A 24,673-nucleotide genomic window follows, 5' to 3' on the forward strand; every position below is an offset into this window, starting at 1 on the left:
CCTAAGGCTTTAGGCTAAAAGTGTTTGATGAATAGTAAACCGATACAGTCGGCCGCCGTTATTGTCTTGGCACATCTAAATCCGATGGAAACATATGCTGATCTTTTTGGACCCATTGTAGATGAAACTCAACTCCGATAGACTTAAATCTAGAACAGCAGTCGCTATATAGCAATCTAATCCATCGCGCCTTGGCTGCCTTGGCTTGCTTGGCAGAAAACTTTTTTAACCACTCAACTAATCATGCAATTATAGAATGTCACCTGCTGTAAGAGTTTTTAACATGCCATATCTCTTGGCACACCCCTTCACTTAAACAATGTGATATCCCATCATCTGTATCAGGCAGGTGACGTTGCGGAGGATCGACACACACGTTTAAGCCTCCAATCACAAGTATAACAAATTACCGTTCAGGAAGTGGCGCAGAGTTTCGGAGGATTTTCACTACCTGACAGATGCACTCCTGTTTTTTCTTACTGTACTGAATATTCAAGTGCAATGGGATATCACTCTGGTTGTATAAGATGTTCTGTATAGCCATGGACTATTAAAATGCAATGAGTGAAAGCCATCTACATTAGCCAAATACCTAGAGATATAGTTAACTGATTAAGAATTTTTCCGTACGATGTGAACAAACCACAGCATTATCGCTGAGCCCTGGAATGAAGGATATAGTTTTCCGGCACTGTACTGGAAGTTCTCCCGCCGGTACGGATAGCGCGGATGTGCGCTTATGCCAAGGTTCAGTATACAGGGGGACTAAAGTCGAGATGCCTATCTGGACTGTGACACTGGCGAATATCAGCCTTATGTGAGTTAATTATACTGCGCCGGGGTCACATCAGGATGCGAATCCTGCGATAAAATGCCTAACCATGAGAAAATAAAGCTCCGTCTTGGGGGCCATGAGGTGTAGTTTAAGAAGCAAGCTCCCTGCGCGCTATACTAAATTCCGATGGAAAGGTGACCTACGCCTACCACTCTTTCTAGGCAATCACATTCATTATTCTTTCGTTTGAACTTCCCTAGTCATGATCGTCCCAAAGGTCCTGGCTGGGCTTTTGCTCTCAGCGGCTTTGCCCACGACAGCACTTCCATGGCCACATTCAACTCAAGAGATGGAAGAATTGCTTGACTACAACTCTACCATATCTGCTCGGGCTGACGCCGGGGACTTCTACCTACGAATAATGCCCCTGGGTGCATCGATCGTAAGAGGAGAATACTCCCAGGACGAAGCCAAGAACGGATTCAGGAAGTTTGTACGTGATAAACTACGCGAGCAGAAATGGAAGGTCAACATGGTTGGCAGTCTAAACTCTGGCTCCATGGCAGACAACGTAAGTGATGAATTATCTTGCTGGTCCATGTTCAGATCTAATCTCGATTGCAGGACCACGAAGCTATCTCGGGTCAAACCGTGGAACAAGTTGCCAAACGTGGTCGAGATTCTGCAAGAAAATGGCTGCCTAATGTGGTACTGGTCAATGCAGGAACTAACGATGCTAATGATAACCAAGCCGATGTCAATGCTGGCCGCACTGGCCTCAAGATGAAAGAGCTCATTGAAGGCATCTTCGCTGAGGTCCCACAGGCTGTTGTGGTTCTGTCTACTCTTATTCCCAAGGTCGGTAACGCGGATTTTGTGGAGAAGATTAACGATCAGTATCGCACTGTCTACCGTCAATTCGTGCCTCTTGATGATAACGGCAAGGAAGAAACGAATCCCCAGTTCAAAGTCGTATTGGCCGAGATGCAGCCATTTCTGGAATTGGCAGACATTCATGACAGAACTCATCCAACTATCCTGGGCGAGAGAAAGATGGCAGCAGCTTGGGTTTGGTAAGTAATCTCTGCATCGAATGTCAGTGTAAAAGCTTACATGAAATAGGGCCATTAATGTTGCTCATGACCGAGGCTGGATCCAACCTCCCAAGCAAAGCAGCGCCTTCGCTGATGGCGATGGTACAACGACGTGTCGCAAGGCATTCGGTAGCGGAGCTTCCGATAATAGAAGTGGCCGTCAGATCCTCTTTGCAGCAGATTCTCTCATTCGCGATGACGGTGGCTACCGACACAGTTCTCAGCTTCGGGAAGACCGCAAGGGTTCCTTCACCAACACCATCGGAGGTGGGCCAGACAAAGACATGACCAAGACATCCGATATCTGGTTTGCCCAACTTGTTAATCTTAACGGCTCACCTAAGGGTGACGAGCGAGACGAGATTATCCTGGCGCCTTCGGACAAGTCTGATCGCAGGTTCACCATGTATCTCAACAATGGAAACGGAGAGTTTAACAATGGATTCTCAATTGATCCAAAAATGAGCTGTTCTAATGCTCGTGAGTCCTGAACAGCCACACTTAGTTATATGCACTGACGTAGTTTCCAGATATCCGATGGGGTGACGTGAATGCTGATGGTTTGGATGACTTTATCTGTGTCCAGGCAAATGGAGAGCTGTAAGTCCACCACGGTCTGCATACACCACGAGCTAACGGTCTCTAGTTATGTCTCAATCAACAAGGGTGGAAGCCCACCGACGTTCCAGAACGTCGGTCTGGTAAGTTGCCTTGTGTACCGAAACGCTTGAGAATTTGTGAACTGATATCTATTTGTAGTACAAGAAGCAGGAGATGGGACTTGGCCGAGATAGAGTGCGCCTTGGAGATATGGACGGCGATGGCCGTCTCGACTACTGTGTTATCTCAAACGCTGGCAACATTCAGTAAGTTTTTCATTCTGACGCTGTCATGGTGAGATCTAACTGCGATTAGTTGCTGGCGAAACGGTGGAGTTGGAGACAAGGCCGCATACTGGCAAGACATGGGTGAAGGATCACACATCTTCACGGCCAAGAACAAGGGTGACATGCGTGGTGTTCAACTTGGTGAGTACAATCTCTTCCTTTATTTCTGAGTACTGCTAACAGATCACTCAGTGGATGTCAATGGAGAGTACGTTCACAATATCTCATGAATCCTTTGGGCTCAATACTGACTTATAAAGCGGCCGATACGACTGGACATGGATGAGTATGTCTGGTGAAGTAGACACGCAAGTAGCCCTTCAGCAGTACAACAAGCAAATGCTAACAGTGCCCAACAGTTACATCAACCAACGCGGCGACGGAAAAGGTATGAAGCCATACTGGAGAGCAGCCGGCATCACGCATGCAGGACGACCCTACAGCATCGGTGAGAACCGAGAGTTTATCAAGTGGGGTCGCATCTTCAGTGGGCGTCCTTCATACGTCAACTGGCAGCGCGAGGGTAACCTATGCAATGGAAATGTTGTATGTCGAGTTACTTATCAGGTTTGGGAGAACAAGGGAGAGGGAGGGACTTCACAGAAAGGTATGGCAGATCCATGAAGCAGAAACAACTTTACTAATATCTCAATAGGCGATGGCATCTTCTGGGGTGACACTACTGGCTCTGGTGTAGACGACTACGTCTGGATCTCCATGCATGGTGAAGTCAATGTTTTCGTCAACAAAAACACCAGAGCGAAACATGACTTCTACGAAACCAATGCTTGGGGAACACCTAGCATGCTCAAGACAAATCTTCCACGCCGAGCATTACACATCGCTGATTGGGATGGCGATGGGAAGGACGACATAATTGGTGTCACCAACCTCAAGACTGGATCCCTCAAAGTTTGGTTTAGCCGATGGTCCAACGGGAAGCACAACTGGGAGGCACAATCTATTCCCGATCCTGGAAGAGAGTGGTGTACTCAAGGTGTTGGACGACTGCCATTTGACAATGCCCACCACTTTGCTGACTTGACGGGTTCTGGACGAACGGATTACATCTGTATGGCACCCTCCGGTCAAGCTTGGGCTTGGCTTCGAGGCAAGGATGGCGTCGCTCGACCTTCTGGACAGATCAAGTACCATGAGGAGTTGGACCGAGCCAACTTCCAATTCGCTGATATCAATGGTGATGGAAAAGCTGACTTGATCCACAAGGACAAGTTCACCGGTGACACTCGTGTCTGGTACTTCGACAAGGTTGTGTCTGAGGCAGAGCGACCTGGCAACTCTGGCAGCATCATCAAGTGGGATCGGCCCGAGAAGCTGTTCCGTGGATCAGTGCGAGGACCAGACACTCATTACCCTCGGTTGAACAACCAGGGTCGCGCCGATATGGTCTATGCAAAGGCCACCAATGCACATGTAAGTCGTTGACACTTTGATGGTGCTAGACACACATGCTAACATCTCATGCAGGCTCATATCTCTTTCAACACATGCCCTGCTGGAGGAGACGACGACAAGACGGACACTGATCTACCCACCTTCACTCCTCCTGATCTCAACCCAGACCCAGAGGATGACTGGTTTTGTAAGAAGGGTAATGGAGCCAAGTGGACAGACAGTCTCTGGCGCCAGCACGGCGTTGGAACCTGGTTGCGACAGAGAACCGATCTATACAGCTCAGCTGAGAATCGTTGGCCTAATGATGAGAACGCCAAGGGTGTCCCGCGTATCATCGCCGAGTACGATGTTTACCATCGTGACCAAACATACAATTGGCACACAACTTGTCTGAAGTAAGTCATGGCCTAATTATAAAGTGAGAATGCGCATTAACAATGTCAAAAGCATCGGTGACACCTGTGATTTGAAGAATGCTCCCGAGTCAGCTGCCGACTGCTCAAAACACCAAGAACGAGGCTTTGCCCTCTGGGCCATGAGCAACTTTGCCCAGTTTCAGCAAAAGTGGTACGAAGCTGTCGGAGAGGGGTAAGTAATTGCATGAGCATCAAGACTTATGTCTATACAACGTCACTAACAAGGTCTGTCTAGTGTCAAGAGTGCCCAAGGGTCTGCCGCTGGCATAGCCAGCACGTTTTTGCCAGTCTCGGCTAAGGATGCGATGACCAGTTCCGCCGCCTGGCTCACAATTGTGGCAGGCATTTTCACAACCATTGGCAGTGTAACGCCTGGCATCATCAATAACGGGGCCAACCTGGCAGGAGGTGCTTTTACCATCGCCGCCGGTGCAACATCGTTCGCAGCAGACTTTCCCGAACCAAGTCTCGAGTTCCAGTCCTTTGCCGATTTGAGTGACACACTCGGAAAGCTGCTCACCTTCTCGAGGGAAGCCATGGGAGCACAGTATGATCGATACTTTGTTGAAACGCCACCAAACAATGACCGAGAGCGTGGCTCTGAGCTATCTCGCGCGCTCGAATCCGGAATTTGGGCGAACCAGGACATTGCGCAAGCTGGAACTAATACCATTTGGAAGCCGGAGAGAGTCAAACAAATGATAGAGGCTGCTATGATCAGCGAGGTTTGGAACGGTGGAGAAGTTGCCATCTTCAAATGGGGTAAGGATCACGCACTGGCTAAGTGGGGATTCAATCCTTGCTTCGGTGGTGATAAGTATGGCATGGACAAGCACATCGCATGCGTTAACGGCCAGAACTACCTCATTGTGAGTTTCAAAACGACGATGGACATGAACAGTCCACTAACCTTTTTTCAACAGGCCAAGCAAATCACCAAGGACGAACAGATTGATGCCGAAACGTGGCCTGAGATCGGATCCGATGAGAAGTCGCTTGGGACCTACAGCCTCAACCACGTCACTGTCATCGATGCAGCTGAGAGGACGCAAGAACGGGCCCAGAGATTCATTCCTCGTGGCCTCGACAATCTTGGAGAACTTTTCACTGCCGGCGCCAAGCAACCTGAGAAGGATGTCCAAGCCTACATGACCTACTTCAACGTTCCTGGTAAGAGCACCCTCTCCCTTTCATTACCATGTGATCAGACTAATCATTTGTATAGTGTGCGATCTCAACAAGCTCAATAGCTTTGACTTGTACAAGGACCATTTGACTGAGTCTCCTGCAGCCGACGTCTGTTCAAAGGCGGACTCTTACTTTGGCAAATGGATGAAGTTCTGTGTTGCACACATGCTTGCGAAGAACTGCAGAAAGCTCAGTCTACCAGGTGGAAACTGGCCTTACCAGAATGATATTTGAACTTCAAGGTGGGGCTATGGGTTTTTGTGGCAGGATGGTGCACGTGTTGGACTGAGGAGAATACTCTCTTTACATTTTATATATCTTTTTACCTTGTTATTCTGAAATTACACTTTTTCCTTTCTTGACAGTCTCTATCTGCTGAGAGATCTGACATTATGGCGATGATAGATTACCGTGTTGGCAAGTACGCTTACTTTGAATCATTTGCTTAGATTTAGAATCATCTTTCACTGCATTATACAATAGTCCGCTGTTACCCTTTATTATCGTAACTCGTTTTCGGTTTGCTCATCTCCAAAGTAACTTGGCGCTGCAGTCTAACAAGCAAGTGTCATTCACTATCTCAGTGGCAGTCTCAACGGTGACATACGCCTGTGTAGTGATCGTTGTCGTCACAGTATCCGTCTCTGTAGTAGTACGGGGTCTTGGTATAGCAATGACATTGACCTTGCGGCTGAACATTTTAACAATTGCAATTATCTCCAAGACGGTAGTGGTGGCTCGGGGAATTTTAAAGGAGGGGGCACTTGATGTTCCCAGTTTGGTTATGCAAGATGTGGTCAAAGTGGCGCTTGCGAGGGCCTCAGTGCTGATGGCAATACTATGTTCTATCTATTTCTATCCTTCTTCTGTCCTGCCTCGAGATTCCAGCCAAATGTAACACCATCAACTCCATGCTTCTTTGCATATTGTACCTGCTTGAGTTGTGTAATTCCAAACAGATATTAAGGGGTATTGTTTGGCAATCAATAAAAGCTTGGGTAGGTAGTCTCGAAGTATAAAAACGCAACTGCATTAGGCGAGCTTCTTAACCGTGCTGCCACATCGACTTAGAAAACCCGCCACGCCCTACGGATCCAGTTCTTAATCTTTACTGCATATAATAAGTGAAAACAGGCCTAATATGGGGTTGCCAGTTGCCATTAGGCGTCAAGCAGCTTAGTTGATTGCTTGCTAGTTTTGCTGACAGGCTAGAGGCTAGCGGAACATCAAGACTCAAGTTACAGGACCCACAAGGCATGGCGGATTTCTCAAGTCAACGCCTGCCACTCCACCTGCCAAAGTACCCCTTACACCATGCATGTGTGCCAGTAAGAGTCCAGCGAACATCTCACTCTAATAGAGGTGAGTGTATGTACGAAGCCCTTATGCAGGAGCCCACATAGCTTAATTAGCATAGACACCAAGGCAAAGATGCCATCGGTCTTCCGAACGCTCAAGTCATCACGACAGAATAGGGCCATATCGGAAACTCCATAAGCCTGCGATCAAGGTAATATGCAGCATTGCACCCGCAACGGCTACTGAGTAACAGTTGATTTCAGCGCTTGAATTCAACGCCACATACCGCACTGAGACTCACTGTGCTGCACGGCAATCCTTGGCGATGCGGGAGGCGACAGAACTGGTCCGTGAAGCAGTTGGCAGCCCAGTGCGATGACTGCGTGGTTGCGTGACAGATATATACATTGCCTTCGCGCCCTGCTGAACCGTCCACTTGCTCATGGATGCACCAATACCACCGATTCCACCAACCACCAGGTTCGCTGCACCAGGATCAAACTGTGACTAGGGAGGTACGTGAAGGTACGGTCCTAAGTCGTCGTCTACGCAGGAGAGAACAAGTTTACACATGACCCCACACACTTTATGCAGTCAGTCTTAATTGGCTCTATGCACTGCTATCACAGTGATGGCTCTGCAGAAGTGAGGATTGTGATCGTAACTTGATGTAGTCCAATAGCAATCTTGTTCTAGCCGCCCGTTTTACATGTTAGAATCCTCATCTGACACAGTTGTTGTGCAGCGAGCAGCCGACTCAAGATCACTTGTGATTTCATTGTTTTCAAATCCATATATAAGATTGGTTTCTTCATTTTTATCCTATCATCCTCAACCATCCTCGATCACTTTCGTCATTGCCTTCAAAATTGGATAACTTGGAGGCTTCTTCTGCTTATTGATTTATTGAGTTTACACCATTTAAAAGTGTTACCAGAAGCCATATAGAGTTATGCCCCCCTACCCGTCGAAGCACCACTGTCCGGTCTGCAAGAAAAGGACAAAGCAAATGTCCAGGAACGGCCATTGTACCAAGCATCAATGGACATGCGCCGATAATCACACGGAGTGGGTGCAGACGAAGACAGAGTCGTGCGAGCAATGTGGCAAGGACTATGACGATAATTGTTCCAGGTGTGACAAATAAATATCTTCCGGTAGGCTTGCTCTGACCAAAACCTTCCACCTTGTACTCCGTACCTTGTACTCTGTACTCCGTTTTCTGACGTTTGTCCTACGAGTAGCTGCATTTGATAGATCTAGTTTGTGTGTGGGGTCTGATACTGTCTCAACCTGGTTATGTTTGGTGGACGGCAAGGGCGTGTGAAGGTAATTGTGATTTGCGGGGAATGTGGGCGTCATTGATCAGTTGTGTTTGAATAAATTGGTCTCATTATCTGGCCTAAGTACTGTCTTCTGAGGTAGGAAACTGCGCCTATGGTCTAGACATCTACATATGTGTAGAATTCAAAGTTATTGAAATCCATTTACAATTATGCCTCGAGCGCTTTGTTCTCGATTACTCAACCCCGTATTTCTTTGGTAGTCATCGGTGCAGCTGAGTCCATAGGATGTCCTTCATCAGAGTAAAACTCTGCTTTGTAGTCAAGTCGACCCGAATATGCAAGACCTGTTCCGTCTCTTAGCGACTTGAGGTAGTAAGTTGCTGACTGAATGAGGGTGTCTTCAGAACACTGCATTGTCATGAATGAATCCTTGAAGTTGTTGAGAAGAAAGCTTTTTGCATTGATAGCTGCAATAAAGACTTTTCGAGCCTCTAAATCGGGCAACCCATCGAAGATCTGCGAAATGAAATGGCCCCGAAGAATCGCATTCTCAGCATACAAGTGCTTCGACCATGATACATCCTGGATGAAGATGGGGTATTCGTAAAGATAGTAGAGCGGGCCGGTATGAGCAAATTCGAAATCAATCAGTCCCGTAAGCTTTGGGCCTGAACCATCTGGGGACTCCAGGAATAACATATTCTGGGCGTCAAAGTCGGCATGAATGAATGCAAATGGAGGCTTGAGATAGACAGCGTTTTCACAGTGTACGGAGATTTCTAATTCTCTCCTAATTTGCTGGAAGAGCTGTGCCAACTCGGATGATTCAACTCTGTCTGACGATATGAAAGATTCCAGATAGGTAAGTGAGGAGTCGAACGGTCCCTGGGGTTCTTTGTAGCAAGGACTCAGAATTGGACCAAGGCCGTCCTGAGTGAGACACCCTATTTCATCAAATCTGAGGGAAGCGAACTCGACGATAATGGATGCAATCTCGGACAGAGCCACTTTCTTCTTCTCAAGCGACATGTCATCCCAGGTCTTGTAAAGATGACGACCGGGAAGCCTTTCCATGAGAACAAATGCAGCGCCAACAGTATTATCGGGGTCCAGGTCTTGATGATAGATCTCGGGAACGGGGATGCTGGTGTGCTGCTTGAGGTAGCGGATCGTGGCAACTTCACTCTCCTCCTTGGCATCGTTTCCCTTGACGCGGGCGAAACGGGCAATGCAAGAATATTTAGCGCGTTTCAGCGACTCATAGGGTGTCGCATCAGTTTCCTCGAACCCAAGCGCAAAGATCTCATGCCAGGAACCTCTCGTGAGCCGCTCAACGGTAGTGCACGTCGCGCGCATGGCTTCGGTCGCGCGGATCTTCAGCTCTTCTATATCTAGGTCTAGCTCAGGTGGCTCGTCAGAGTCATATTCATCATCGGCACTAGAGTAGGAAGACATTTTTGCTGGGTAGATAATAAAATAAAGAAGAAAGAGAGAAAGAGCAGGTTATTAAAGAGGTTTAATTGAAAGTAATTGAAAGAGGGAGGTATTGTTAGTAAATGCGGGGCTGTAATTAGTAGAGCTGCCAGTTATATTGTCAGCAAATGCAGAGCTGTGATTGGTGGAGCTTCTACTCAAATGCTAAGCTGCTCAGTTAACTAAAACTGCTTATGGTATCTTAACCTTAGATAGTAAAATTCAAGGCTTATAAAATCCTCTTTAATGTATTTATTTTAAGGAAAATAGCTTTTAATAATATATAAAAAGGGCTATTTTTTATTATATAAAGAAAAAGAAATTATTTATTATTATTTCAATGGACTAACATCTTCCAATACAATCTGTCCATCCTCAGTGTCTGCATGAACCAGTCGTCCCCAACCTTCTTCCACGTCTCGTGATAGTACCCTCCACCAGTCCCATGGACGCCAGACTCAGCATTCTTGTTACCGGCGTGGTAAATAACCGACCAGACAGCCTTGATCTCGTCTGGTGCGACCTGCTCCATTTCTGCAGGACCGATGTTGTGAATGGCTTGTATTTCCTTGTTCTCATTGTCGAAGAACGCAGCCCATTCGTCTCGTGACGACCATGAAAATGTCGTGCCGTCTCGTATAATTACGCTTCCATCAGGGTCGTGGAACGAGTATGTCGCATTGGGGAGCATGATACTGTCGAACTTGTCCCATTGCTGAGTGTCGGCGAGACGGCAGTATTTAGCCTTTTTCTGCGATATGATGGCGTAGGCCTCTGGTGAAACTGCCATTTTATCTCTGGTATGGATCTGAGTTACTGAGTCTTCAATATTTCGGCAATGGTAACCTACTGGATGAAAGTGAATTGGAGCGATCTAAGAGATTGTGCGGGGTTTTGTGAAACGAGAAAGGGAAATAGTAGAACAGGCCTTCACTCAAGTCGTCGTTATATATGGGTAGACAAGTCGCATTAGTCAGGCTTGGCTTTCTCACTCATTGTAACTCTATACCTTGCACTTGCGGTGCTGCTTGCTCTTCTGGGCCTATCGTTCGGACAAGTTTCTAGACAAGGATAATTTGCTGACAAGCCGCACATCTCCACCTAGAAAGTCACAGTAACCGTTCATCGTTCAGTGGAAAAACAACCTCAAATTCTGTTCTTGGGACTATATACGTAAACGACGAGGCATATCTGTCGATACGATTGAAAGCACTGCTCTGTCGCAAACCGACCTCCTAGATCGAACTAGCCCTGTTGTACTTGCCGAGGATGTTCATACCCCTCAACGAGGAGATAAAGAGTACCAATGTAACGATCTCCAATAGCATGACACCCAGACTTGCAGCATAGGTATAAGTCTGTAGTAGATAAAGTTAGCTCTTGTGAATCGGATCCATTACGTAAAAGAGGTAACTCACCATCTCTGTACACAAATTCGCCCAAGGTATGTAGCTTTGTCGCGTGTTGTTCTGGCATGACCAAGACCAAAGATCCCAGTGATTGTTCTTAAGGACTTCCTTATCGACGATAAGGTAAACGGATGCCGCGATCCAGCCAGCAATGACAATGCCGGAGCTGGCAAAGACAGCGACGTTGTGTACTGCTCCATCGCGCATCGAGCGGAACTATGACATAATTAGATCTGGTATGATTGGAGTTATCGGAGCACTTACGAAACTGAGACGCGTCACGAGAGCGACAAGTTGAACGACGGATGCAAAGATGGCCATGGCCAGCATGAGCCACGTAGAGAGCATTTTGATGGAAGGCCATCGAGTCCTCACCCACCCATCCTCGTTTCTGTCAATAGAGTTGTGTGTTGTTTGCCAAACATTAACTCCATGTGCCAGTAACCCAAGAATGCTCAGATTGACCAGTAGAATGAGAACTCGCAAGGCGAGGCGGATGCTATCCAGAGCACCTCCTTTGGACTTTGGCGCTGCCCGGCGCTGCTTGAGAAGAGTTTGTTCGTCGGAACTTAGACGAGCTGCCTTTTCAACATGCCCATTGTCGACTTCATCATGAGGATCAAGTCGGTTCGAGTATGAATCGTATCCAGAGGGTATGCTCAAGTCCATGATGAAAATAGAGTTGTTGGATAAGCTTATGTCTAGTCCTCCATATAGGCTTTCGTACGCGGGGACCTTATATTCTTATTCGATTGTCATGTGTGAAACGCCCAATGGCTTGGCTTCGGGGCCGAATAGAGATATCCGAGAATCCTAGGTAATCGGCGAAGTCAGCCTCGCTTGGCGTCAGACCAGACAGGCCTGACAGCTAACACTGCCACGTCGCATAACCAATAGTATTGGAGGGAAATTTGAACGAGCTTACCATCAGCCCTAGGAGAAAATCCTCCTCCAAAGTCCCAAAACTAATTGCAGAAGGATTTGATTAGTTTTGCACTTGTCCCACCCAATTGCTGATGCGTGGCGCAGTAATATCAGCACTAGGCGGCCACGTTACCGTTAGTGTCCCACTAAAAGGAGGAACTTACCGACCCATGACCCTTGTCAGAGCTCTATTTCCGTCCGGGCTGAGTGATCCTTCGACGTGGAGCAATTTCACCAGTTGGTAATCGTGAGAAATGTCTTTGACTTACTATGCACAACAGGATAAGTCTGAGCAGCCACAGCCTCACCGACTGAGATGAACGCAGAAGATTGGAAATTAGATATGCAGTAGTGCTGACAATAGACGGGGGGCCGAAAATATTTGGTACCCGACAAGCCGATATTGACTTGTTTCGATAAGAAAACGAAACATATAAGAACAATTGCATCTCGGTTCAAAAAACATCATCACCATCAATCAATTCAGCATCATCAGTCACTTGCATAGCAACATCTCAACAGCATCTCTTTACTACTACAAATATTCCATTGATACCCTTTTCATTTTCACCACAAACAATCCACCAAAATGCAGTTCACATCCATTCTCCTCCTTGCCAGCACAGCTCTCGCTGCTCCCTGGGCTCCTCAATCTTCTGCCCACCAAGCCAGAGCTGATAGCATTGATGACCAGCTTCCCCCCATTGTACCAATCAACACACGCAGTGGTGACCGAGATCTTATCTCCAAGATCATCACCGCCCCCACACAAGCCGAACGAGTCAAGCTCCTGAACCAACCCGGAGATTTCGTCTTTGACTTTAGAGCCGCCACTGGAGCTGGAGAGTCTAAGGGAAAGGGTGGCAGATCCGTTTCCGCTACCTCTCTGACCATGCCCGCTCTTATCGGCAATGGTGCTTCAATGACAGTTGCTTTCCTCGGTCCCTGTGGAATGAACACCGCCCACGTCCACAACCGAGCAACCGAGCTTAACATCATCGTCAAGGGCCGCCTAGTCACCAACTTTGTCGTCGAGAATGGCGTGAAGCCCATCGCCAACACCATGGACACATTCCAGATGTCTGTTTTCCCCCAGGGTGCTATTCATCAAGAGTTCAACCCTGACTGTGAGGATGCTGTCTTTGTCGCTGCTTTCGACAACGTCGACCCTGGTGTCAGTCAAGTTGCCCAAAACTTCTTCTCTCTCAATGGAGATGTCGTCCAAGCTACACTGGGTGGTGTCCAGACCATCGATGGTAAGGACATTGAGTCTTTCCGCGAACACATCCCTGCCAACATTGCTCTTGGTATCGATGCCTGCCTTAACAAGTGCGGTCTTAAGAGAAACGCAAAGCGCGACTTGAGTGAGCTGTTGAACTAGAATGATTTATAACGTTTTTGCTGGTGTTTGTCGTTTGGTTATTGGATAAAATGCATTTGTACATACTTAGCTTCATGTTTATACTTTAGCGTCTGCTATCAATTCAATTAGAAATCTTTAAAGTCTTACATCTGCGTTCAAGATTTATACCTATTTTCAGTATCTCATGTCCTCAGACTCGAGGGAGAATTTCCCATCTGAATTTAAGTTCTCGTCACGAGCTCTCTTTGCTTATTTCATTATTTCTCGTCTGTCACTTAAAAAAGCTTTAGGTTAGGCACTCGATTCTACTTACGATGTTGCTTCGGTGGATATCAGTGGAGACTTCACAAATGCTTCGCCCACTTACCTAGGTAAACGCTCAGGCCTAAATACGAATTCATGTTAGTTTCTTCTACCCCGCCTGCTAGCATCGTTTATTAACCGCGTGTGCCCTCAACAGGTACCTCAATTCACCGCTTGCGCTGGGCTTGCTGATATTATAAGTTCATAAACCTGATACCCCTCAAATTCCAACAGTTAAGATATTCAACTTTTACGAAATAGCCAAGTCAAAATGGCAACCGTCCACGGTATTTGCAGTCCCAAGTTCGAGGGAGTTCGCTCCATTCTCGAGAATTACCTTAACTCTGGAGACGAGCTTGGTGCTTCCATCACTATCAACATTGACGATGAAGTGGTTGTGGATATGTGGGGTGGACACAAAGACCAAGAGCGCAAGGAACCTTGGGATAAGGATACCATTGTCAATGTCTTCTCCAGCACAAAGACAGTCACCAGTCTTGCGGTTCTCATCCTTGTTGATCGAGGATTGATCGATGTTAATGAGCGAGTCTCCAAATACTGGCCCGAATTTGGTCAGAACGGCAAGGAAGACGTTCTTGTCCGACATCTACTCTCATACGCGTCTGGTGTCCCAGGCTGGGAGGAGCCCCTCTCAACAGAAGACATGTACGACTTGGAGAAAAGCAACGCGATGCTAGCACGCCAAGCTCCATGGTGGACACCCGGTACAGCTTCTGGGTATCATGCTTTGACTTATGGTCATCTTCTTGGAGAGCTCGTTCGTCGAGTTTCTGGCAAATCGCTGCGTGAGTTTGTCGCCACCGAGATCTCAGGTCCTTTGGACGCCGACTTCCAGATCGGCGCCTCGAAGGAGACGTTGGACCGGGTTACCCCCATCGTACCTCCGGACGCTTCGGGTATCTCAATGGATTTTGAGGCTGGGTCTGTACAAGCAAGAACATTGCTCAACCCGCCCGTAGATCCCAACTGCGCAAACAGTGAAGGCTGGAGGAACGCAGAAATAGGCTCTGCCAACGGTCACGGCAACTCACGATCGCTCGCACGTATCCTGTCTGTTGTTACTTTGGGAGGTGAAACTGGAGGCAAGCGCATCTTGAAGGAGGAAACGGTCAATTTGATCTTCGAAGAACAGCAATCCGGGACTGACTTGGTTTTGCAAATGCCTTTCAGAGTTGGAATTGGGTTCGGATTGACGCCATGTGTCGCACTAGACTGGCTCCCAGAAGGCAGGGTGTGCTTTTGGGGTGGCTGGGGAGGTTCTTTTATTGTCATGGATCTTGACAGACGCATGACTATTTCTTACACCATGAACAAGATGGGTAGTGGTCTTGTGAGTAGCGACAGGGCTGCGGTTTATGGCAAGGCTATTTATGATGCAGTTAAAGAGTAGCGCAGCATGCTGGAATTTGCACTTTACCAATTGTCAAACTTTCAATAACATTCTTTCTTATCCCTGTTTTGCATCCCTTGCTGGTGATGTTACCATTCATTGGTAGCATGCTGTCTCACATGGCCAGCCTTAAGCCCCTTGGCCAAGACTTCGCCCTTGCGTATCATTCCAGCCTAACAAGTAATTGGTATTCATTTCCATTTCAGAGGCTGGATATGAAACCCCATAAATTGTTCACTTCCACCAAAAGGCTTTAATATAAGACATATACGTGTCATTTCCGTCAATGTTTTGCGATTTATATACCACCAGCTCTAGCGTAGTGCTTTTTTGACAGTCCCGGTCACTTCTCTTATTGAGCTCTCAATATGACTGTGAATTTGGTCATTCCTGGATCCAGAAGGATTCCTTCTTATTTCTATGTATTCATCATTTTTACATTATTATTGGTGGCTCTAGTATCGTCAGACTGGCAACCTGTCAGACTCGTTTCCAGTGATGCCGACCGAAAATTCGCCTTCATCATACCGGCCACTTCGTCTAGTCCTGACCTCTGCAAATCCATAATCACCGCACTAGGCCTCGGTTACCCAAGCCCGGTTATCCTCAATTGGGGTCTTAACCATCCCTCGACTTCGAAATGGTCCGGTGACCGAAACCTGGCAAAGGTTCCTGGTATCATCAAATATCTCGACACAGTTATGCATCCCGATGCACACGCCTCCGAGAGACTACGCGAAACTGACATTTTGCTCATTGCGGACGGATACGACGTTTGGTTCCAACTACCGGCGCAGATTCTCCTCGAACGATACCACAAAATAAACAGAGAGGCCAACGAGAGGTTGTACCAGCAATGGAATAAGAGGGGCCCAATGCCAATGCGACAGACTACACTACTTTCAATTGGAAAAAGATGCTTCCCTCAATCTCTAGAGTCTGGTTCAGACCTACAGTGCGACGAGTGGCCTGTGAGCCCATTAGAATCAGATCTCTATGGTCCTGACACTGAAGAAGACGAGACATATTATCCAAAAGTTCGGCCTCAATGGATAAACGACGGCGTCATCATAGGCCCTGCTGGTGATATAAGACGCTTTCTTCGGCAGGTCCAAGCGAAGCAGGAGAGAGGTGTCGGTTTGGGTTATAACATGTATAGTTTCCAGGATGCCATAGGTCAAGCTATGGTTGAACAGGAGGTTATGCGGCAATGGCAAAGAGAAAACAAAGCCCCGAAGCGAAACGTGATGGATGTCATAAACAGCAATCTTGAATTCCATGCGGGTCTTGATTACGGCCAGGAGATATCGGCGCAGACCATGTGGACACAGGAGCTTGACGGAACGGATCACGGAGACTTTGTTCGATTGGGCGATCAGTCAGATATTGACCAACGCTCTGAGGCTGTAGGTGTCATACCTGCATGCATACGAGGTGTCCCAGAGGATATAAAGGTTGCGAAGAACCCATTGAGCGACATGGTAGGTGGGGCCAATTGGACGAATATGCCGCTATACGCCGACTTTTATACCAATTCAGTTCCTGCTATTCTCCACCACAATGGAATGAGCGACAAACGGTCTACATGGTGGACCAAACCGTGGTATTACCAACACCTGCGAATGTTGGTCAAGTCTCGCATGGGACGAGGTCACCCTGACGAACCTCTTGCAACAGTGAAATTAAGAAACGGACGTATTAGGTACTGGCCATTATCTGCAGAAGAACAAGATCGGTATCCAAGGCATTTCAACGGGACGGCGAATGGGAGGCTGAAAAAGATGGAATTTGGGACTATTTGTCGACATGAGAAGAAGGCTCCTCTTGGACCGAATCAGCAGTGGTGGGAGGAGGTGTTTCGTGATACTGGGGGACCATGGGGACAAGTCGGTTGAAGGAATACGCGCAGGTAGTAGGTGTTCTCGTTTTGTGCTCTAATTTACTTCGATATTTAGTTCAAGGTACTCGTTCTCGCATCACTTAAAATGCCATAATGTGACTCGACCCTAGACCACCGTAAATAACCGGGGATGGGCCAAGTCCAGTGACGTGGCCCAGGTGCGTTCGATTACTACTGAATCGAGTAAAGTCCAGTGGAGCTTGAATTTGCAATAGAGCTGTGCCACTATAAATAATTAGTCTGTTGAAGCATTAGCTGGAAATGGTACGCCAATCACATTTTTTTAAACCTCCTGCTGACAAGAAAGACACACCAAACTTCATTTGCGACTGTGTTTTCCAGTTTGTTGTCTTACCATATACAGTTCTTGATGCGAGAAGCAGAATCAATAATGAGTTCTAAGCGTGCTATCGGGCCACTGGACAATCGGAAAACGCTAACTCGCTGCCAATCATGTGCAAAGAGACGCATCAAAGTATGAGAGCTCGTGAAGCGCCCCTGTAGTAACTTCAGCTGACATGCTTCTCAGTGTCAAGGTGGCTTCCCTTGCGAGTACTGTATTCGCACCAACAAGACATGCCTTCCTCAAGCTGTCACAGCGAACAAAGTAAAGTTTGTCCATTGCAAAACATTTCAGTCATCATCTCAAGTGGCAAAACCTCCCATGCCTATTACCGCAAGGCCTGATATCACGTACTTGGACTACTTCGACTTGTTCATGCAACGCTGCCAGTTTACAAAAGGATCTACAAATTTAGTGTCTGATCTCCTACCCCTGCTTCAGTCATGTGCACCCCTTCGAGAAGTTACAATTGCCATCGGCGCACTCGAAGCTAGCAGGCGGGCTACCGTGCATATTGGAAGCGACAGGCCAGCGCCAATTAATGTCGCCTTTGGATCGTATGGCAGGTCAATCCAGAAGCTCCAAGATCGACTCCAGTCGTCGGACGCGTTAAGGTGTCAAGGTGTGCTGTGGTGCACACTACTTCTTGGACTCTTTGAGGTAGGCTTTAGCTCTGATGTTGAGACGTAAATACTGACCGTGGAAGTTGATGACGCAAGTATCTGGTGATCCATGGGCCAATCACATGTTATACGGGACCTCCAAAATTCTTCAGTCGTCCGGCATAACGAAACCCAGTGGTAAGCTCGGAGCTCAATTCTTTGGGGCATTCAATTGGTTAGAAGCGAATAGAGCCATCTTGTATGGTGAAGACACTATGCTTTCAGAAAAAGAATGGCAAACTTGTTACCAAACTCTTCCTTCGGCCTCGGATAGTCAAGTTGATACAATATTTGAGATCTTTATCGAGATTTCTTCCTTCAGCAAAAAGTCAGTTTCTCTGTTTAAATCATTGCACTCTAAATTGACGTTCAAGCAGATTCTTTGATCACATTGAGAGTATGCCGGAGCACCTGCGGTCTTGTCATCCCCATATTAGTAGCCTCGCGGATGAGGGCCGCATTTATCAACAACGACTCCACAAATGGCATGACCGAACATTAGCAATTGAAGATTGCGTAGAATTCCACGACAAACTTGCGCTTACGGTTTACCACGCCCTGCAGTTGTTTATATGCATGAATTACACGTTCTACAAATTCTGGGATGAGCATAAAATTCCCAGACTTGATGCAAATGAGACTGATGTTCACGTCTCAGCTATCATAGCTCACGTTGGGGATATTCTTGATCATTCGAATATTTCAAGTTTACTGCTTTTGTTTCCGCTTCGAATGGCTGGTGCGAACACGAGCAACGCTTCAGAAAAAGGTCGGATTATGAAGTTACTGCGCAGGATATCGCAGAATGGATTCGTGGTCTCAAACAGGATCGTGGTTGACCTAGAAGAGGTCTGGACCTATAGAGATCTACTGACTGTTAATGTATAATTAGTTGTATAAATAAAGAGATGTCGTATACAAGCATCAAATATCAAGCTAGACGGACTCAATATAACCAATTTCGGTAACTATATATCATTCACCGTATCCCTCCATCATTCAAACATACTATTTGGATCAGGGAAATCCACTCCAACACCGAGAACAGGGAAAAATCGTCATAAGAATCAAAAACCCTGCTTTCCGGAGCTACTATTCGAATCCAACTCGAGTGACAGCCCCATTCCGAAGAGCCCCGCTGGCATGCTACTTTGCCTGTATGTTTAAAAACTCCATAACAACTCGAGTTCGTAGTTCCGGAGCGAAGTAATCATAGCCTACAATGATGGCGCATTCGTTCACGTATATAGTGACTGGGATTGCGCCTTGGTACATCAAACTCCACTGGGACGATTGTCAGCCAGCATACTTGAGTATTGGGACAAGGGGATCTTACCGCTGCAACAGGAGAAGGGTTGAAATCTCGCTCAACTAGCCCTTCAAAAACAGCACCGGAGTCGACCAAGATGCTTTTGCTGAAGATCGGAAAGTTCGAATTCACGTAGCCCCTCCAAACGCTGGGGGTGGTGTTTTGATGGTTGTAAGTCGTCAGCGTATTGTCCACCAACCCCGACTTTGTAATGTTGGAATAGTCGAAGTATGACGAAGCAAGTTGACTGCCGAAAGCTTCATCTACACGAACGAAGTTCTTGGAAGGAGAATTTTCTATGTAGCCAACTGTGATGTGTGACAGTTCGGCATTCCTAACCCAGAATGTTAGCAATAGCCATTGTGTTGGGGCTTTGAAGTACGGACCACTTGTGCTGTACAAAGTGAGCCGTGTATTCTGGCTTGACGATTGGTGGTTTTGGCTGCTTGAAACCAGAAGAAAACTCAACGATGGAGGATGGGAAGGGAGGGCATTTAAGAGGAGGAGCTGCGGCCACTGCAGCAGCAAAGCCAATAAATAAATAATGATAAGACAACATTTCCAAAGTAGATATAACTCGAGATGAGATGTTAGAATGATCTATATTACTTGGGCTTTGATCCAGGTATTTATATCTAAATACAGTCTTACAATCACATTATTTATCTTGCGTGGATCTTTCAGCGCGTTCAATAACTACCCAAAGAGGTTAGTCTGGTTCATGTCGCGAACTTGGGGCTGTGTGTCTGCGTAAACTTGTCAACGAAATGCGTTTAATTCTTTCCTTTCTCGGATAGTACCATGTATTTAGTAAACAATTTACTGTAGTATTAGCCGAGACACGTCGATAGGACTGCTGGTAACTGTACAAGGTTCTTTTCAAAGGCTGATGGGGTGGATTGACAAGCAGAATGAATGAAATTGTTTAGACAATTTGATTACTCTGCTGAAATATTGCTACCCTGTAAAATTCAACCCAGTACAGTCGATACGTATTCTACACTTTTACTCTCCACTTAGACCCCACTAGGAATTGCCTTGATACAATTGCAACAGCTGCCCCAAGAAGAATAGACACGCCACAAAATATGATCAAGCCAGAGAAATCACCACCCTGATCACTAACTATAGCTCCAGCGATAGGGCTACCGACAAGTACGCCGAAAGCTGCAACGCCATACAGGGAGCCATTGCGCGTACCAATACTGCGCACGTCTGAGAACGAAGCCACCATGGCGGGGACAATAGAAAGTGTGCACCCAGAGGTGAAACCATATAACGCGGCGTAAGCTATCACCGACGCAGTGGAATGGGCAGTAAGCCAAACGGTAAGAGTAAAGATTCCACCGAGCAGAGTCAGAGGAATCATAACGTTGAAAACACCGATTCGGTCGCCAAGATAAGCTGGGAGGAGTCTGCCAAATGTGCTAGAGATATTTGTAAGCTAAACGGCAATTAAAATGATGAAACCCAATAAACTTACGATGCGGCGTTGACTATGGGAACCATGTATTCAGCCAGTTTCGGAGATACACCAAGTGCCTTTGCTTGCACAATGATGAAGTTAAAGGGCAGGAAGGAACCCAAGTATAGAAGGAATGCTGCTATAGTCAGGAAAAGAAAAGGCATCTCCTTGAATGGTGTGACAAAGTCCTTGGGGTTGAACTTTCTTCGTGGTGGCGGTAGTCGTGACTTGATAGTCAAGTTTGCAATAGCCAAAAGTCCTAAAAAGAGGAATGCGACAGATCGCATTGCCCAGCCAAAGCCAATCCTGACCACGAGGTGATTGACCATGATTGGGAGCACGACACCACCAAGACTAGATCCAGCGGTAACAATGCCGAATGCTATGGCGCGGTGTCGAAGGAACCAAGTACCAACAGCAGCGATAGCTATAGTATACCGTATTAGCTACTTTCGAAAAGAATTGACGATAAAAAAGACTACTTACGAGCGTAGAACAAGAACGAGCATCCTATCGCACTGCAGAAGCTTTGTGACAAAAGAATTTGGTAATATTCTTTGGATATTGATGTCATCATCAAACCAAAAACATGGAGGAATGAACCGAGAAGGATTGGTATGCGAGGACCAAACTCGTCAGTCATTTTACCAACGACAGGACCCTATAAACCAGTTTAGAAAATGCCGCTTGGCGAAAGTGACTAGTGGGTATTAGAACTACATACCCAAAAGAACATCATGAATGATTCCACTGATGGTATCCATGCGATGGTGCTTGAGGAATATGACTTGAGTTGATTATGTTCATAATAATCCTGGAATATGCCGATACCTAGTGCCGTTATTATCCGTCAAACTCAATTGCTCGTGGTTTATTAAACGTACAATTAATCCATCCGAAACTGGCAAAGACCGCGCAAAAGCCTCCTGCGACAACGGACCAAGCTTCTAATCCTCCATCAGGGGGGGGACCAAAGTCTTTGCCAGGACTGTTCAATTGTTTTTCCGCAGGTAATTCTGGCTGGGATTGGGATTCGTCTCCAGATGGAAGAAACGGGGGTGTTTGATTGGGATCTTGTTTTGGTTCAGACATTGTGTGTATTGGATGGAAATCGAAAAAATGGTTTCAGAATGATAGAGAGGAAGTTTGATGCATTGAATGCGGCTCTTGTCGAGGGACACATTCTCTCTTATAGGAAGCCAGACTTTCAGACAAAGGTTCTTACAAATGCTACCCTTGACTTCGCGCTCGCAGGATGGTTCCGAATAGGGTTAAGTCGTCTTTGGGATTTGAGAGCGGAGTGATAGGGCTAGATTCCCTGTCAAAAACCTCGAATAATGATGCTTTATTTGGTTTAGCTCACTCTGTCGCAAGTCAGCCACCTCGACATCATCGCTTTCTCGCCTTATTAATCCACGTTTCCTTTCCAACAACGTTGAAAGACATTTCGAAGCATGGTACTTAATCCGGTATAGTGCCTTGTAAAATTGAATATCATCACAGTCTTTCAGGCATCGTCTCCCGCTCTCCTCACCATGGTCGGCATTGCTGGGAAATCCAAAGCATGTCACGACTGCAAGAGGCGTCGCGTCAAGGTACAATACAACCCTAACGTTAAGTCAATCTCTGACCAGGATATTAATAATGTCTCATTAGTGTGATTTCAAAACTCCGAAATGTCTTCGGTGCACCAAAGCAGGAATCTCATGTCGTGGATACGAGAGGTCGACACTTTGGGTCCACCGAACTCAGGCTAGACCCAATGTCTATGCGTTGTCGGCTGTGAGAGACGCAAAGCTCGAAGAACATCAGCTAGAGAACTCACAATCAGTCGACTGGCTACATGTGCTACAGCACATGCGCGACCAGCTCTATTCGTCTAACCCTTCTTATAAAGTAGCGACATTTCGACTACAAGCGCTATCCATCGCTGACAAGATCTACCACCCATTGCCTAAAGTCACTGAAAGCTGCGAAGATTCGACTTCAACGCCATCGTCCTGGTTCAAAGCAGTATGTCAAATGCCGAATCCCAGCGAGGCACTGGATCACTCTCTCTTGGCATTTTGTGCCATCCAAATTCGTATATCCCGGAAATCTGGAATTTCTTATGACGAGACAGTTCAACTATACAACCACGCTCTATCTAAGATTATCAGCATCCTCGATAGTCCGGAAGATGGTGTTAGTGACGAGAGTCTTGCAGCGATTGTTATTCTTTCCACCTGTGAGGTAAGAGAAGACATCTCGAATTAAGATTATTTACTGACACGAAACAGCTATTTCTTTTTAGTTCAGGCTCCAGTTGGAATGCACACGCCCAGGGTATTTCCGAGATGCTTCGCAATCGCGTCGCGTCAGGAAACACTACAAAGAGCTGGAGCGATCTTTGTCGTCGTCTTTGTGTAATATGTGTACGTGTATACCTACTCTAGTTGGAATCGTGCTACCCTGAGCTTACACCATCCCAGGTCATCCAAGCAATGGTACAGAAACGCCCTCTTATACTTGAGCCTGATATCTGGCGGCAACAAACCAAACCTCACTCTAGCCCTGCCTCTTTCGGCGGGTTACTAGACCTCGCTGTGGACATACCCTCGATCATGGCGAGTGTACATACAGTCTCCGGAGTTAATTTGCTTTCACAAGTCAACCAACTTGTTCAGAAGTACCGAGAGCTCGAACATTGGCGAAACAATTATAGCAAACACAACTGGGATTCAAGCCAAACACTTGTATACTGGTCCGTTCCTGCGCAGGCCAGCAATCCAACTGATGACGACCACACAGAGAAGCTATTCCCATTCGCCCTCATCTTCTCGTCTATTGCAAACGCCAGTGTATGGATATTTACGTCTACCATAATGCTTGATATCCTTGACACAATTCTTCTTCTTTGTTCAGAGAACCAAAATGACAACACTTTGCTCCCATATGAGGATGAGACACTCGGCAGTATCGTGTCGCCCAATTTGCTGGATACCCTACGGGTGGATGCTGATAAATTGAGTCGACTACTATGTCAAAGTATTGAGTTTTGTTATCGCATTGAGAATGGTACATTCGGCCCGCAAATAACATGCTATGCTCAAGCGACATTGTTGAGCTACTTTGCAAACCGCGGGTTACGTCGTGAGCTGGATTGGTGTAAAACTATTCTTCGGATGACTGGCCCGCGAATGAGCTTCGGGATCAATCTAATGCAGTTGAGGTCAGTGCCTGGAAATGTGTGAGAGAAGAAACAAAGCGCACATGTAGATATATGTTGACAAAAGGGACGTACAAATGGTGAACATGTATAGTTGCTAGTATGCCACAATTCCGTGAGTAGTGACTCGCCTAATAACATCATTTGAGTCTCTCAAATACATAGAAATGAGAATAAGTACAAGACTTGTTCGACTATTTCCTGTGATACAAAGACGTATACTAAATCAATTAGAATCACCTAGATTGACTTCCTCGATAAGAATCTGCATGCTTCATGATGATTAATATTAAAAACAACATACATGGAATATCGCTTCGCCGTTGTCCCTATATTGAAATGTCCCCAATGGCGCCTATAGGCATTGAAGAGATCAACAATTCAGTGATAAGAAAAATCACCAAGTCACGACGGTGTCACTAAACTGATATAATATAGGTAAATACAAAATGATCTTTCATCCCTATATACCTGTCTTTTATGCAATATTTTATTACCAGGAATAGTGATTTACGCGAAGGCAGGCAAAATATCTGTTGGTC

General features: G+C 46.5%; 11 protein-coding genes across 11 annotated transcripts; 7 read left to right on the top strand and 4 right to left on the bottom strand.

Annotated features, from left to right (window-relative positions):
- Positions 1 to 1,124: 1,124 nt before the first annotated feature.
- Positions 1,125 to 4,571, top strand: EDB82DRAFT_424305 (uncharacterized protein; the record flags this gene model as incomplete). Its single annotated transcript, XM_065607635.1, has 12 exons — positions 1,125 to 1,346; positions 1,400 to 1,848; positions 1,898 to 2,337; positions 2,400 to 2,469; positions 2,516 to 2,582; positions 2,629 to 2,735; positions 2,785 to 2,897; positions 2,949 to 2,964; positions 3,017 to 3,056; positions 3,093 to 3,363; positions 3,412 to 4,190; positions 4,245 to 4,571. The coding sequence occupies 12 exons, from the start codon at positions 1,125 to 1,127 to the stop codon at positions 4,569 to 4,571; spliced, it is 2,901 nt and encodes a 966-aa protein (XP_065466077.1).
- EDB82DRAFT_493811 (uncharacterized protein) lies at positions 4,214 to 6,247 on the top strand. Its single transcript, XM_065608443.1, has 4 exons — positions 4,214 to 4,760; positions 4,824 to 5,457; positions 5,512 to 5,758; positions 5,814 to 6,247. Exons 1-4 carry the CDS (start codon positions 4,597 to 4,599, stop codon positions 6,008 to 6,010), a joined length of 1,242 nt encoding a protein of 413 aa, XP_065466078.1. The 5' UTR covers positions 4,214 to 4,596; the 3' UTR covers positions 6,011 to 6,247.
- Positions 6,248 to 8,461: 2,214 nt separating this feature from the next.
- EDB82DRAFT_118032 (kinase-like domain-containing protein) lies at positions 8,462 to 9,901 on the bottom strand. The gene has a single exon (XM_025729687.2). The coding sequence runs from the start codon at positions 9,814 to 9,816 to the stop codon at positions 8,599 to 8,601; it is 1,218 nt and encodes a 405-aa protein (XP_025587376.2). The 5' UTR covers positions 9,817 to 9,901; the 3' UTR covers positions 8,462 to 8,598.
- Positions 9,902 to 10,063: 162 nt separating this feature from the next.
- On the bottom strand, positions 10,064 to 12,227 carry EDB82DRAFT_438882 (uncharacterized protein). The gene is made up of 5 exons (XM_025729665.2): positions 12,169 to 12,227; positions 11,508 to 12,056; positions 11,253 to 11,459; positions 11,095 to 11,192; positions 10,064 to 10,529 (listed from the first exon to the last, which is right to left on the bottom strand). Exons 2-5 carry the CDS (start codon positions 11,910 to 11,912, stop codon positions 10,172 to 10,174), a joined length of 1,068 nt encoding a protein of 355 aa, XP_025587374.2. The 5' UTR covers positions 11,913 to 12,056; positions 12,169 to 12,227; the 3' UTR covers positions 10,064 to 10,171.
- Positions 12,228 to 12,266: 39 nt separating this feature from the next.
- On the top strand, positions 12,267 to 13,683 carry EDB82DRAFT_493825 (RmlC-like cupin domain-containing protein). Its single transcript, XM_025729654.2, has one exon. The coding sequence runs from the start codon at positions 12,757 to 12,759 to the stop codon at positions 13,546 to 13,548; it is 792 nt and encodes a 263-aa protein (XP_025587373.2). The 5' UTR covers positions 12,267 to 12,756; the 3' UTR covers positions 13,549 to 13,683.
- A 287-nt stretch (positions 13,684 to 13,970) lies between these two features.
- On the top strand, positions 13,971 to 15,294 carry EDB82DRAFT_493827 (beta-lactamase/transpeptidase-like protein). The gene has a single exon (XM_025729643.2). It carries the CDS (start codon positions 14,105 to 14,107, stop codon positions 15,242 to 15,244), a length of 1,140 nt encoding a protein of 379 aa, XP_025587372.2. The 5' UTR covers positions 13,971 to 14,104; the 3' UTR covers positions 15,245 to 15,294.
- A 318-nt stretch (positions 15,295 to 15,612) lies between these two features.
- On the top strand, positions 15,613 to 17,199 carry EDB82DRAFT_565740 (uncharacterized protein; the record flags this gene model as incomplete). Its single annotated transcript, XM_025729632.2, has 1 exon — positions 15,613 to 17,199. One exon carries the CDS (start codon positions 15,613 to 15,615, stop codon positions 17,137 to 17,139), a length of 1,527 nt encoding a protein of 508 aa, XP_025587371.2. The 3' UTR covers positions 17,140 to 17,199.
- Positions 17,200 to 17,421: 222 nt separating this feature from the next.
- Positions 17,422 to 19,118, top strand: EDB82DRAFT_493830 (fungal-specific transcription factor domain-containing protein). Its single transcript, XM_065608444.1, has 4 exons — positions 17,422 to 17,619; positions 17,674 to 18,147; positions 18,194 to 18,477; positions 18,527 to 19,118. The coding sequence occupies exons 1-4, from the start codon at positions 17,515 to 17,517 to the stop codon at positions 19,035 to 19,037; spliced, it is 1,374 nt and encodes a 457-aa protein (XP_065466079.1). The 5' UTR covers positions 17,422 to 17,514; the 3' UTR covers positions 19,038 to 19,118.
- Positions 19,119 to 19,295: 177 nt separating this feature from the next.
- EDB82DRAFT_565741 (uncharacterized protein) lies at positions 19,296 to 20,017 on the bottom strand (the record flags this gene model as incomplete). Its single annotated transcript, XM_025729610.2, has 3 exons — positions 19,296 to 19,433; positions 19,486 to 19,792; positions 19,845 to 20,017. The coding sequence occupies 3 exons, from the start codon at positions 20,015 to 20,017 to the stop codon at positions 19,296 to 19,298; spliced, it is 618 nt and encodes a 205-aa protein (XP_025587369.1).
- Positions 20,018 to 20,304: 287 nt separating this feature from the next.
- On the bottom strand, positions 20,305 to 22,070 carry EDB82DRAFT_493832 (major facilitator superfamily domain-containing protein). Its single transcript, XM_025729599.2, has 5 exons — positions 21,808 to 22,070; positions 21,648 to 21,754; positions 21,410 to 21,584; positions 20,942 to 21,350; positions 20,305 to 20,885 (listed from the first exon to the last, which is right to left on the bottom strand). The coding sequence occupies exons 1-5, from the start codon at positions 22,013 to 22,015 to the stop codon at positions 20,456 to 20,458; spliced, it is 1,329 nt and encodes a 442-aa protein (XP_025587368.2). The 5' UTR covers positions 22,016 to 22,070; the 3' UTR covers positions 20,305 to 20,455.
- A 234-nt stretch (positions 22,071 to 22,304) lies between these two features.
- Positions 22,305 to 24,315, top strand: EDB82DRAFT_493835 (uncharacterized protein). The gene is made up of 4 exons (XM_065608445.1): positions 22,305 to 22,518; positions 22,580 to 23,155; positions 23,203 to 23,337; positions 23,395 to 24,315. The coding sequence occupies exons 1-4, from the start codon at positions 22,459 to 22,461 to the stop codon at positions 24,154 to 24,156; spliced, it is 1,533 nt and encodes a 510-aa protein (XP_065466080.1). The 5' UTR covers positions 22,305 to 22,458; the 3' UTR covers positions 24,157 to 24,315.
- Positions 24,316 to 24,673: the final 358 nt, after the last annotated feature.

Source organism: Fusarium venenatum (genome assembly GCF_020744135.1).
Source record: "Fusarium venenatum strain MPI-CAGE-CH-0201 chromosome Unknown EDB82scaffold_1, whole genome shotgun sequence".
Taxonomy (NCBI): domain Eukaryota; kingdom Fungi; phylum Ascomycota; class Sordariomycetes; order Hypocreales; family Nectriaceae; genus Fusarium; species Fusarium venenatum.

What these genes read in the sequence shown, in the direction of transcription:
- EDB82DRAFT_493811 (XM_065608443.1), top strand. Translation starts at nt 4,597, where the DNA reads ATGCGCATTAACAATGTCAAAAGCATCGGTGACACCTGTGATTTGAAG. An exon ending in TACGAAGCTGTCGGAGAGGG is followed by an intron (nt 4,761 to 4,823) that starts GTAAGTAATTGC and finishes AGGTCTGTCTAG; the next exon opens with TGTCAAGAGTGCCCAAGGGT. An exon ending in GACCTACTTCAACGTTCCTG is followed by an intron (nt 5,759 to 5,813) that starts GTAAGAGCACCC and finishes TCATTTGTATAG; the next exon opens with TGTGCGATCTCAACAAGCTC.
- EDB82DRAFT_118032 (XM_025729687.2), bottom strand. Translation starts at nt 9,816, where the DNA reads ATGTCTTCCTACTCTAGTGCCGATGATGAATATGACTCTGACGAGCCA.
- EDB82DRAFT_438882 (XM_025729665.2), bottom strand. Translation starts at nt 11,912, where the DNA reads ATGGACTTGAGCATACCCTCTGGATACGATTCATACTCGAACCGACTT. An exon ending in CGAATTTGTGTACAGAGATG is followed by an intron (nt 11,193 to 11,252) that starts GTGAGTTACCTC and finishes TATCTACTACAG; the next exon opens with ACTTATACCTATGCTGCAAG. An exon ending in GGTATGAACATCCTCGGCAA is followed by an intron (nt 10,530 to 11,094) that starts GTACAACAGGGC and finishes CAAGTTCGACAG; the next exon opens with TATCATGCTCCCCAATGCGA.
- EDB82DRAFT_493825 (XM_025729654.2), top strand. Translation starts at nt 12,757, where the DNA reads ATGCAGTTCACATCCATTCTCCTCCTTGCCAGCACAGCTCTCGCTGCT.
- EDB82DRAFT_493827 (XM_025729643.2), top strand. Translation starts at nt 14,105, where the DNA reads ATGGCAACCGTCCACGGTATTTGCAGTCCCAAGTTCGAGGGAGTTCGC.
- EDB82DRAFT_493830 (XM_065608444.1), top strand. Translation starts at nt 17,515, where the DNA reads ATGCGAGAAGCAGAATCAATAATGAGTTCTAAGCGTGCTATCGGGCCA. An exon ending in GTGCAAAGAGACGCATCAAA is followed by an intron (nt 17,620 to 17,673) that starts GTATGAGAGCTC and finishes CATGCTTCTCAG; the next exon opens with TGTCAAGGTGGCTTCCCTTG. An exon ending in TACTTCTTGGACTCTTTGAG is followed by an intron (nt 18,148 to 18,193) that starts GTAGGCTTTAGC and finishes TGACCGTGGAAG; the next exon opens with TTGATGACGCAAGTATCTGG.
- EDB82DRAFT_493832 (XM_025729599.2), bottom strand. Translation starts at nt 22,015, where the DNA reads ATGTCTGAACCAAAACAAGATCCCAATCAAACACCCCCGTTTCTTCCA. An exon ending in CAGTTTCGGATGGATTAATT is followed by an intron (nt 21,755 to 21,807) that starts GTACGTTTAATA and finishes TAACGGCACTAG; the next exon opens with GTATCGGCATATTCCAGGAT. An exon ending in CATTCATGATGTTCTTTTGG is followed by an intron (nt 21,585 to 21,647) that starts GTATGTAGTTCT and finishes ACTGGTTTATAG; the next exon opens with GGTCCTGTCGTTGGTAAAAT.
- EDB82DRAFT_493835 (XM_065608445.1), top strand. Translation starts at nt 22,459, where the DNA reads ATGGTCGGCATTGCTGGGAAATCCAAAGCATGTCACGACTGCAAGAGG. An exon ending in GCAAGAGGCGTCGCGTCAAG is followed by an intron (nt 22,519 to 22,579) that starts GTACAATACAAC and finishes ATGTCTCATTAG; the next exon opens with TGTGATTTCAAAACTCCGAA. An exon ending in TTATTCTTTCCACCTGTGAG is followed by an intron (nt 23,156 to 23,202) that starts GTAAGAGAAGAC and finishes GACACGAAACAG; the next exon opens with CTATTTCTTTTTAGTTCAGG.